This window comes from Condylura cristata, unplaced genomic scaffold (assembly GCF_000260355.1).
Source record: "Condylura cristata isolate star-nosed mole 26May11 unplaced genomic scaffold, ConCri1.0 scaffold00021, whole genome shotgun sequence".
In the NCBI taxonomy this organism is placed as follows: Eukaryota; Metazoa; Chordata; class Mammalia; order Eulipotyphla; family Talpidae; genus Condylura; species Condylura cristata.
The window spans coordinates 29,215,539-29,226,819 of NW_004567122.1; the positions used below are offsets into that span (position 1 = coordinate 29,215,539).

The following is an 11,281-nucleotide window of genomic DNA, read 5'->3' on the forward strand; positions in this document are numbered from 1 at the left end:
TGGGCACAGCACTATTCCTTTTCCTTGCTTCCCACTCATAAAGACTAACGGGGCTTCTGTTTGGGGAAGATGTAAGAAGGAAAAAATGTGATTCATGTATGAGACATTCTTGAAGGTGATGGAAACTGTGTTCCTAAATTCACTGTGGTCCTGGAACAGATTGCCTTTAAGTCTCTGCTCATGACTACACACACACACACACACACACAACTACACACACACACACACACACACACACACCTTTCTGATCTGTGGCTGAGTTGGGAGAATTAAATTTACCAGGGCCCTGGTAGTGGGTGGGGTATTACTAGGGTAACCAGGGCTGTTTATAATTAAATAACCAAGAATAAGAAAGGACAACAAAGACCCAGTTCCTTTGCTAGACTACAACCTTGTGCCACATGGACTTCACTAGTAGTGAAGGGGCTACCACTAAACCGAGATGGCCTGACAGATGGTGGTCCAAGGCCTGTCCCCCATCCAGTCTTTATAACTTGATTCTCAGGTCACCAAGGCCCTGGAGGCAGGAGGGGAGGACGAAGAGTGCCTTCTACTCTTCCCCTACCCCTTCCTGGGATGGTGATCAGACCACTGATGAGGCCTGAGGCGGGAACACAGGAACAGGGAGTGTAGGAACAGGAATCCCCATAGCAGACAGGCATTACAGCCAAAGAATAAAAAAGAGACGACAATTTTATTTTTCCCTGCGACGCTGATGGCTCCGGGCCTGATGGATCCCAGAGACTTTCTTATGCTTCTGGTCCAGTACCTGGGCCATGTAGTTCTCCTGCTGCTTCTGGATCTGGTAGTCAGACATGTGATTCCTGCAATGGAGCCGGCTGGGCGTGGGCTGGGGACAGCCCAGGACAGGGACCAGAGGTCTGGCTCCCCAATTTCATCAACAACCCCCAGCCTGGCCCAACCCCTCACCTGAAGATTTGTTTCTGCTGGTTGATAACTTGCTGCAACTCCTTAATCTCATTCTCTTTGCCATTAAGTATATCTTCTTGCTTTATTATGTGGGATTCAATTTCTGTGGGGGAGAGAGGCAGGGAGGAGAGGTGGCTCCCATCCCATGGGCTCCTTCCTGAGATTAGGCTTTCTCTTGTGGGTCTTTTCAGAACTTGGCTTCCGCACCCAGGGGTTGCTCATGAGTAGTTACTAGTACTTTAGTATGAGAGTTTATTACGGAGTCTTGGTGGGGGTAGGGGAAGGGGATGACACAATGTCTAATGATGTGCCTGTGACCTCATAACTCTATTCTGGACTAGGTGACCCACAGGAAGACGGGGGAGGCCCTTAGAGAGAGACGGGTAGCCCTGTCCATAGACTCTTCCTAACTCCTAAAATCTTTAGAGACCCTCGGGTGAATTCCTAGTTTAAAACTACAAGCATTCCCAATACTGCTATCACTTTGTCTTGCTTTATTTTTCTTTTAGCATTTACATCTAATATATCTACGTATTTTACTCACTTGTCTCATTTGTCTTCTTCCCTACTAAGATGTAAGGTCCACAGGACAAAAGACTTTTATTTTTATTCTTAGATTTAATCCTAAGGCCTTGAACAGCACCTTGGCACACAGTAGGTACACAATAAATTTGTCACCCCCCTGGGGATTTAGGACTCAAAAACATCAGCTTGTTCACTCATTTCAAACCAATCAGACCTACAGAAGGTCAGTAGGCCAGGCTGCTCAGTCCTGTGCTACGAGTTTCAGGGAAGTCAATGTTCCCTGCCCTCAAGGAGGCAGCTCCTGAAAGGGGAGTTAAGACTTTGGAAATGATTAGAAGGTAACCTTTCAAAGGGCCTCTGCAGCACGAGTTTGATCCCAGCCAGGGAGGTGACACACATGGCACAGCAGACCTCTCCTGTCTCCCCCGCTGCTCCCCTCAGCAGTGTATTTCAGTAGATCTGCCTGTTCTGCACCCACTGTCTCTGGTGAGTCCTCTCACTTTTAGTACCTCTGGTCTACACCCCAGTTCCTTTATGCATAAATAAATAAAAAATCTTTTAAAAAGTTAATATTGTGGGAAGCCCACAGGGATTACAACTGAGATGGAAAAAGGCACAAAATGATGTAAAAATAAACTATTATATTAAAATAAAATAATTAATATTGATGAGACCATAGTACCACATAGGATAGCTGTCTTTCAAGGCATTTCTCATCTTACAGATGACAGAGACAGTAGTTCCTGTTCCACAGTGGGGTGGGAATGACCCTTAGATGGTAAGTGGCAAAGCTTACCTCCAAATTAAGTGCTCACTATATGCAAGGATTTGTGTATGTTGGGTTAAAATTTAATGAGGCTGTCAGGATCTGGGAGCGCTTTATTTACATAAACTAGCTTATTAGGAGCCCTGGAAAATTAAGAACCTCACAGTAAATTCCAATGTCTTTTAAGGTTAGACAAATGGTAAAGAACATAAGCTCTGAAAAAACACATAAGATTTCAGAAAATATCTGGAAAAAGTTGGAAAAGAAAGGAGAGAATGAAAATGTGAGCTCAGTGGGTCACAGAACTGGGACAATTCAACCTCCTTCCCAGGTCCTCCAGTTAATCCAGATAATTAGCTTGTGATGTCTTTTTGGGAAAAAACAGAAACCTATGTGAATTTTCCAAACAAATAAAAATAAATTTTAATGTAAATGGCACCAAATGAAAGAATGGTTAGAAAACCTCTTTGGAAGAGTAAGAAACTGTATGTGAAAACCAAACTGAAATCACACAAAAGGAGGTGGGGAGGCATAGGCCAGGGGTGGCTCATGTCACCTGATAATAGCTGGATGGCTTGTGCCTACTGGAGGGTTCTGAACATTCTTGGGGGAGGCAGCCAGGATCCATCCCCATGACACAAACACACACCTTTCATAAGCGGCCACAGAAATATGTGGCCCTGGCATATCTCTAGATGATATTGTAGAGAAAGGATGTCTCTGACGCTACCAGGAAAGAACTGTAGGTTCCTTTTAGGGAATTGGGGAGATAGTGAGTGGGAAGGGAGTAGGGGACCAGTGACCTTGGGTATGGAGGCAGTGCCTGCCTACTGGGTCCAGGGAGGTCCCAAGACAACCCCGGTCATCCACCACAAAGGCCTGTTGGCCTACCTGGCCAGATCAAGATGGTCGCCTGCTGGCATCTTACCAGTGAGAGTATCCGCCAGGGGAGAGGGCTGCTTTGGTAGGTAGGCAGTGCCCAAGGCACTGAGTGGGGCCCCTATCAGGAGGGACTCTGAACCTCTTTTGGCCTTGGGCTCTTCTTCAAAATTTGCTACAGTGCATGAAATATGTTGCATAAAGAATTCATATCTATTCATCCTTTTAGACTAGGTAGGGGGAGTTTAGCATTTGGGGAGAATGAAGGAGCTTCCTGTAGTCTAGGATACAGGGTAGCTGACGGAGGGTGCCTCACAACTCACAAGTGGGCCAACGAGTGGCCACAGGCATCTGCATAGAGCAGAGCTGAAGACCCACAGACATATTTTATGTGGCCCATACATTATTCGTAAAAATCTAAATCAGTTACTACTGAAATCAGAAAAGCTTATATTAAAAGCTGCTTTCCAGTTTGTTTTTAAACTCTGAAAATACTTGGCCCCTACCCCCACAGCGGAGGCACTAAGCCCCAGAGAGGGACATGATTCTCCCTGTCACCACAGTACCTGCCCCTTTTATGGATCCCCAACCCTGGACTGAGTCAGTTCCCAAAAAGGGGGCACTTTCTCTGTTGTTCCTCTTGTAATAGCACACTATTTCTAACACCCACCAAAAGTGGGGAAAATAAAAGGTGGACTGAGGTCATGTTTCACGAAAAATGGGAGCGAGCCCGTTCCTTTATGGTGGTGAAGAATACTGTACACCAATTGCTTCCCTCATTTCCGTGACCTGCCTGATCCCTGAAGGCATTTGCGAAGGTGTGACCCGCTTGGGCCCGCCTGTATCCTCAGTCGGGAACAGAAGTTGGGGTGATACCCTGTCTTGGACACAGGCACTGGGCTGTTAGGGTGGAGCCCATGTAAGCAAGCGTGGGAGGGTACGCGGGCCTCCCTCCTACCATTGCACTTGGTAATGAGCTGGTCCTTCTTGCTGGACTCCTGCAGGGCTCTGCTCTTCACACTGGAGAGCCTGCATGGGGAAGGTAAGAAAGGGTAGGAAGGCTGACAGACAGATGAGACACCTCCACTCCTTCACCCCCATATCAAGGACAACTCACGCTTTTTCAAAGGCCAGCTTCTCTTTCTCCAGCTGCTTAGATAGCACCTCTACCTCTCCGAGGGCAAACTGCAACTTCTCCTCTTCCTTGGCCAGGAGAGTCTTGGTCTTGGCGTGGGCAGCTTTCTCTTCCTGCAGAAGCAGTGACCTCATTACCCCAAGCCACCATAGGTCTCCTAGATCCCCTTAACCAGTGTCCTTTCTCAGAAAGGCATATAGAAGTAAGGGTATAAGAAGATTCTGTACACACTACTGCAGCCAGAGGTTCTCAGAGGCTTATCCTCAAAGATTTGCCCAACCAAAGATCCTGGGAAATGGGGGAGGATTAGGAGCCTGCTGCAGAGGCCATTACTTACCTCCAGCTTTTTCTCCACTTCCTGGAACTCTTCTTTACTGACAAAATTTTCATCCTGGAGAATCATCTGTAATAGAGCCTGGTTCAGGAAGGGCCTGGGGCTAGGATGGGAGGAGTGTCCTCTAGGGACCAAGAGCAAGTATGGATAATGGGAAGGCTCCCAGGGCACCTAGGACAAGGCTGGGTTGTGGGGAGGGCGGATTCAATTTCACAAGATTCACTGAAGCTAGGTTCTAGGTCCAGTCTCGAAGAGAGAGAGGCCATGACTGCCTAATGTCTAACACTGTGTGATAAGATGAAGAAGCACACAGGGCTGTGGTGGCCAGAAGCCCCTTATCCAACCCGGGGTGGGGTAAGATCTGCCTCCGGAGATATGACTGCTAAATAAGGATGGGTCTGAGAGAAGGGGAAAAAAAGAAAAGTTTCCCAGCAAAGGCTGGGAACACATATATACAGCCCGGCTGCAAAGGAAAAGAGCTGGGTACCTTCAGAAGGTAGTTGAGTTCCTAGAACTGCATGAGACAGTTACTGCGAGAGAGATAGCTGTCAAGTTAGTTCTACTGTGAAACAAATTTATCCCAACCGAAAAACCATTCAGTGTGTGAGGATTTTACAAAGCCTTTCCCGATAAACCGTGGTTCCAATGCTTTGCAGCCAAGAACTGGGGTTCGATTGAGAAAGCAAAATCAAAGGGACATAAAAGGGATGGGAAGCCCTTAGGTTAGGGTGTGCAAGGGCCAACCCTGTGCCTACTGTATACAGCAGGGCGATCCATAAGACAAGGGAGAGAGGGTATAAAAAGGGTATACAGTTGCTCTGCCTGCCTACGGAGCGCTTTGGGAAGTTAATGCCAAGCAGACACTTAGGGGGGAACTGAGGCTCAGTGAATAAACGAGTATTCATCCACCAGGCTCTGCACAACCAGGCAGAGTGGAGAACAGCGGGGATTCTGATTAAGATTCCCTGGTAAATATTCGTGACGACCGTGCCCCTTTTCGGCTCCACTCCTGCCAGCCAGAACTAATTTGGGTCCCGCCTCCTCCTGATGACGCACTTGGCGAGTGCGGTCCGTTCGCCCCGGCATCCGGACAGAGGCTGCCCCGCCCCCCTCCCTTTAGTTCGTCCGGTCCTGCCTCTCCCAGCTCTTCAGGCTGCGTACCACATTCCTCAGCTGGTGGATCAGTTCCTCCTGAGACTCAATCACGTCCCGCAGTTGGTCGAAGGCGAGACAGACCGACCCTGACCCTCCTTGCGACCACCCGAGGGGCGTCGCCATCTTCCGCCCCCGCCAGCTCGTTGGAAATGGCGGCCGCTGAGCGCCTCACCGACACCCACCAATGAGAAGGCGACCTCACAGAGCACCATGGCAACCGGGGGCGGGGACTTCCTTTGTGAGCACAGGTGGGGTCCTGTTAAAGGAGCCGCTTGCGGAGCGGGCACCTGTAATGCTCGGAAGGATTCTGAGGCGACTTGCACGTTTAGTTTGTTTTTCACGCAACCCTGAGCAGCAGGCAGGGCCCGGCATAGACAACCTTTAATGGAGGATGAACAGGCAACACCCACTTACTGACCCTCTGTGTTCTCCCAGTGAAACAGCAGGCCTTTGAGCCAGGGCAGCCCTGCTTCTCTAGCTTTGCGTCCCTTTTGGCCCACCTCAGTCTCCAAATTTTCCTCATAGCTCGGCACTCCAGCCTCCTGTGATCCTTCTTCCTCCTGTGGACACACTTGGTACTTACAGGGCCTGAACTGAAGCAATGAAGCCCGGAGATATCAGGAGTGGCTTCTCCCCAGACTCTGGTGCTGCGGCCATGCCTTACCAAGTTAAGGTGTTGGAGAGGGCCCCGAAGAATCCGCAGCTTTTAGAAGTGAAGTGGAACATGAAGGAGACTTTTAAAATGGAGGCAGAGAAGGACGCATTGCTGCACCAATTCTCCATGGAGAGGGCCTTTTTCTGAAACCCAACTAAGATTAAGCTTGGCGGAAGTCAACTTAAATGTATCGAGTGTCCACTATTTTGTGGAACCATTAAGTCTTACCAGTATTATTTCATAATAAACTTGTGAGTAGGTTCTCATAGCCCCATTTTTTGGGTAAGGAAAGGAAAGTTCTGTAAGATTTTTTTTTTTTAATATTTCAAGAGTGGGTTTCTTAGAAAAGGGACAGAAAAGAGAAGGAAACTTGCATAGACACAGGTTTGCTGAGAGGCCTGCATGGTCGCAGTGGGGTGGCCTGTGAGGAGAGCTGCCACTGCTGAGGTCAGCGAAGAGACCCCTGGGCAGAAACCCCATGGGCTGGTACAGATCATGGGCTGGTGGGAAGGCTGCTGCCCTACAGAGGGAGAAAGTTGGCGAAAAGGAGCACCTGCAAAGTTTCAGGCGGGCAGAAGGGTTGCTGCCAAGTTCTGTAAGAATCAGTGACTGGCCTAAAGTTAACTAGTAAGCCCTGGGAACACAGTTCTGACTTGGGCATTTTAATTGTGGAGTCCATGTTCTTTACATGATGCTCTGCTGCATTTTGAGGAACATGATGGATGCCAAAGATGAAATGTGATACCCCTAACCAGGAAATGACTGATTACAAAGGAATTTGGGGAAAACATTACAGGCAGTGTGGAAGTTGGAAGCTTAAAGTTCAGGTAAGTCCTCAGGCTGTTCCCCAAAACCTAATGGCACTAGATGTTGGTCATTTCTATCGATATCCCATTGGTTGCTCTTGTTTTAGCTTGTGTCTGTTCTTATGTCTTTAAGGGTTAGGTCATTTCTGCTGGCCAGTCTTCAAAGATCTAGAGCAATACAGTCCAGAGGAACTTCTGTGATGGGAATGTTCTGTTTTTTTCTACTGTCCAATATGGAAGCCACTAGCCACATGTGTCTATTCAGCACTTGAAATGTGGCTCATATAACTGAAGAGTTGCTTTTCAGATTAAAATTCTTTTCAATTAAAACTTAATAAATAGCCACATGTGGCTCTTGTCTTACTGTGCTGGACAGGGTGGGCCTAGAATGTGCCCGTGAAGGTGGTGTGCCTTTGCGCACAGCCCTCTCAGAACTTTGTCAATCAGATGTGAATGTTCACCTGAATTACCCTTGACAAAGCCGAACATTCCTCTGGGGCAGTGATCCCAGATTCTTTACTGTGAACTGTGTTCCTCTAGGTTCTTTTGTGAGATGCTGCTTGCTGTCCCTTGCCATTTAACATTTACCTCAACCAGTCATAACAGGGTGACCTCCACATGTAGAGCAAATGTGACAGCAGTAAATCGTGAGGCCGAAGGTTATGATTGAGAGAGAGCCCTGAATTTAGGTCTAGACTTCATGGATATGAGAGGATGTCATCTCAGTGAGGAATGGCCACTGATGGGTTCCATTCTATATGTCTACAAACACTAGAGGTTCCTGGCCAAACAGGGCTCAGCAGGGCCAGGAGGACATGATATCACAAAGAGCTCTGTGATTGTATCCTGGGAGGGCTGCCTTTCAAAGCACAGGGTCATTAGCCTGATTGATTTTCATTTATTCATTGTTATTCAACATACCACCCCAAATTTACAGTTTAAAAATAAAAATTTTGCTCACGAAGCTTCAATTGGGTAGGATTCCCTGGTCAATCTCATTTCTGCTCCATGTGGTATCAGCTCTGATGAGCTATGAATGTGTGTATATGGGGCAAGGGAGACTAAAATTCCACCTCTGAGATGACTTATATAACTGGCAAGTTGGTGTATCAGCTTGAAACTCATCTGAGGTTGAGGATCAAGGATATTGGCTCTTCACCATGGGTTGCTGAGCCTTTTCGTAGCCCAGTGATTGGGTTCAAGAAAAAAACATCCAAAATAAGAGAAAATGGAACGTTTAGGGAGATTAGCCTAGTTTAGAATCAGGGAAAGCTTCTGTGAGGAAGTGCTATTTGAACTGAAACCTCTTAAGATAACCAGGCACTTCTGTTTCCTTAGTGGCGGAGGGTGAAGTCTCAGTGCTATCACACTGTCAGCCTGCGACCTGAGTGGCCCGAGTTGGATTCTGGTCAGGGAGGTGATACACCTGGTGCAGCAGACCTCTCCTGCCCTGCTTGCTTCTCCCCTCAGCAGTGTATTTCAGCCAGTCCACCAGTTCGGCTCCCCACTCTGTCTCTGGTGAATCCTCTTGTTACAGGGCACCCCAGTGTGAACTGGGCTGCCTGTCTGTGGGTCTTCACCATGCATTTAAAATTTAGTTATACTGCAGGCACACACAAAAGGGTCAATAATGGGTTTATTTACAAAAGGGGAAAGGAAAAAGGAACAACCCAGGGAAAGAATGAGAGATACAAGGTAACTAGAATATCTTACAGTTCAGCTCACTTGGAACTCTAGTAACAAACTGATAGCCCCTAGTCACAAGGTCGAAAAAGAGCCGTTTCCCGAGCCCCCCAGAGCTGTTGAAAATCGCTCCCTATTTATCCCCCAAAGTCCCAGAATGCCTCCTTAGTGCCACCCTTGGGTCTTTCCATTTCTCTCCTTGGTACTGCTGTGAGTTGTAGTTTCCAATCACTGGAGTAGGGGGTGGAGACCACAAAACTGCGAAGTTCCTTTAGTACATCCTTCCCCTTAACACACTCACTCCCTACACCTCTGGCCTGCACCCCAGTTCTTCTATGTATATACAAATAAATGTTTTTTAAATTAGAAAAAAAAAAAGATAACCAGGTACTTATCTAACACATGCTTAGAGGAGGTACTGACCTGTTGTTATAGAGAGATAGTATAGGAGAAGTCCCTGGGGCAGGCTAGTATGGCAAAAAAGAAAATCAAGGACAAGGGCAAGCGGGGTTATAGGCTGGAAATGTGGTGGTACCTCCGTAAGCGTTAGGCTAAGGACTTATTTCTTTCGGGGCCAAAGAAAGGGACTGAAATCTTTTAGAAGGGTGACGTGATCTAATTTGTTTTTAAAGATCTCCATGGTTGCAATGAGGTGCACAGATTGTAGATGCCCAAAAGAATACTTTGCAGCTACTGCAGTGGTTATTGTCAGAGAAAGTGAATGGTAGTTTGGGAGTTCAGATGGTGTCAGCTGAGAAAGATAATTTTAGGATGTTGCAGAGTGGAGTCGTATAAACCTGTAAATCTGATGATTGAAATGGTAACATTGATAGACTTGCTGAAGGAGGGGGGCTGAGGGGAAAGCAGCTGAACACACTTAGCTACCCTAAGTGTGATGGGTCAAAACGGCAGCCCTTTGATTAGTTGTTCGCTATTTTGTGCTTCGAACACAATAGCTCATTTCTGCTTGGCCCACCGACCCTGATGGCACAGATAGCTTGGCTTGGATTCTACGTCTGGGTTTTCAGCTCTTGCTGCCAACTCAGTTGTTTGGTTATCTTGTGTGACTTCTCCATCTGGTTAGCAAAGAGATCCCAAGGTGTCTGCACTTACACAGCAGCTCACTTCCCCTAGCAAATGGAAGCTGCTAGTTTTGCTACATTCTGCTGGATCAGCATCCAGCCCCAAACAGAAAAGGGACTGATTTCATAAGGGCATGGATGTTAGGCACACTTGTTTATCACACATTTTCCCAGATTTCTTGACTTTTGTGCTTGGATGATGGTGCTAGTCATAGAAGTGGGAGCACCGGGAGTATTGCATCCACCTCCACTAACAGCAACAACACTGGGAGAGGTGATTCTCATTTCAAGTATGTCTTCCTCAGAGCTGCTTTCAATGATCCCTCATATTGCACTAAATTCCCTTGTGGTAGATTCGCAGGTTTCCCTTGGTCACCCTTTGACATTCATCCCACTGTGTAAAGTTAGCATTGTTCCCCATTAGATGTGAGCTCCTGGTACCTTGGTGCTGGGTCTCCATTACTTCCTGACCCCCATCCCAAAAGCTCAGCCTACCGGTCACACAGGAAGCGGTCCGTTTCTGCTGAATCCAATCTCATTTCAACCTCTTTTCAAATGAAAGGTATTATTGTACTTTCAGCCGCCCTAGCACTCAGCTGAACTATACAGACTTTTCTAAATATGGGCCTTTGGGAACAAAGCCAGCCAGGAACTGGGCTAACACCTCATTTTCTGATGCTGAATAGTTTTGATCTATACATTAGCTGCTATTATCTGCTAGGGGGAAAAAAATGGAAATTGGCGATGCTACCAGTGCCTCTGTTGTTCCAATCAATGATAATCCCACTGTTCGATGATGGAAGACTGGAGCAGAGGCCAACAATTTGTGTCCTCTTAAGCTCTATAGAAGTCTGGTGATATACAGCACTTAAGGATGCCAGGCAAAGGTAAAAGAACAAAGAACAAATTTGAAGTCATTCTTTTTATATAAAATCATTTAATTTCTTTCTCTATTAAAATTACACTAAATCCAGATGCCACAGATCAGGTGACCAGATTCTTCTGACTTCTTACTCCACCAGGAGCTAATTCCTCCTGCGTCAAACCTGGCTCTGGTCACGGAACAATTACATCTTTAATTCCAAATACTGAGTGTGATGCAAATGATGTATTCAGTATCTAACACGTGGGTATATAGTTACTTGGTGGTCACTGCACACAAGGTTTCAGTAATGCAGGCTTGAAAAATAAGATATATAGTAACTTGGCCTTTCCAAAAATAAATATATTAGAACACTAAGCTTACACCTTAAATGAATTAAAAATAAATACTAATTCAGTGCTAGTTCCTGTGAGGAACAATGCATGCAGACACAATGTACTTGCATGGA

The 11,281-nt window shown here is 46.7% G+C and overlaps 1 protein-coding gene across 1 annotated transcript; it reads right to left on the bottom strand.

Annotated features, from left to right (window-relative positions):
- Nucleotides 1-661: 661 nt before the first annotated feature.
- On the bottom strand, nucleotides 662-5,874 carry SPATA24 (spermatogenesis associated 24). The gene is made up of 6 exons (XM_004686789.2): nucleotides 5,731-5,874; nucleotides 4,573-4,638; nucleotides 4,218-4,348; nucleotides 4,059-4,129; nucleotides 931-1,033; nucleotides 662-824 (listed from the first exon to the last, which is right to left on the bottom strand). The coding sequence occupies exons 1-6, from the start codon at nucleotides 5,845-5,847 to the stop codon at nucleotides 695-697; spliced, it is 618 nt and encodes a 205-aa protein (XP_004686846.1). The 5' UTR covers nucleotides 5,848-5,874; the 3' UTR covers nucleotides 662-694.
- Between the last annotated feature and the right edge of the window lie 5,407 nt (nucleotides 5,875-11,281).

Coding starts and splice junctions, on each gene's coding strand:
- SPATA24 (XM_004686789.2), bottom strand. CDS start 5,847: ATGGCGACGCCCCTCGGGTGGTCGCAAGGAGGGTCAGGGTCGGTCTGT. Junction 4,639..5,730: donor TCCACCAGCTGAGGAATGTG/GTACGCAGCCTG, acceptor GCTCTATTACAG/ATGATTCTCCAGGATGAAAA. Junction 825..930: donor CAGCAGAAACAAATCTTCAG/GTGAGGGGTTGG, acceptor GCTCCATTGCAG/GAATCACATGTCTGACTACC.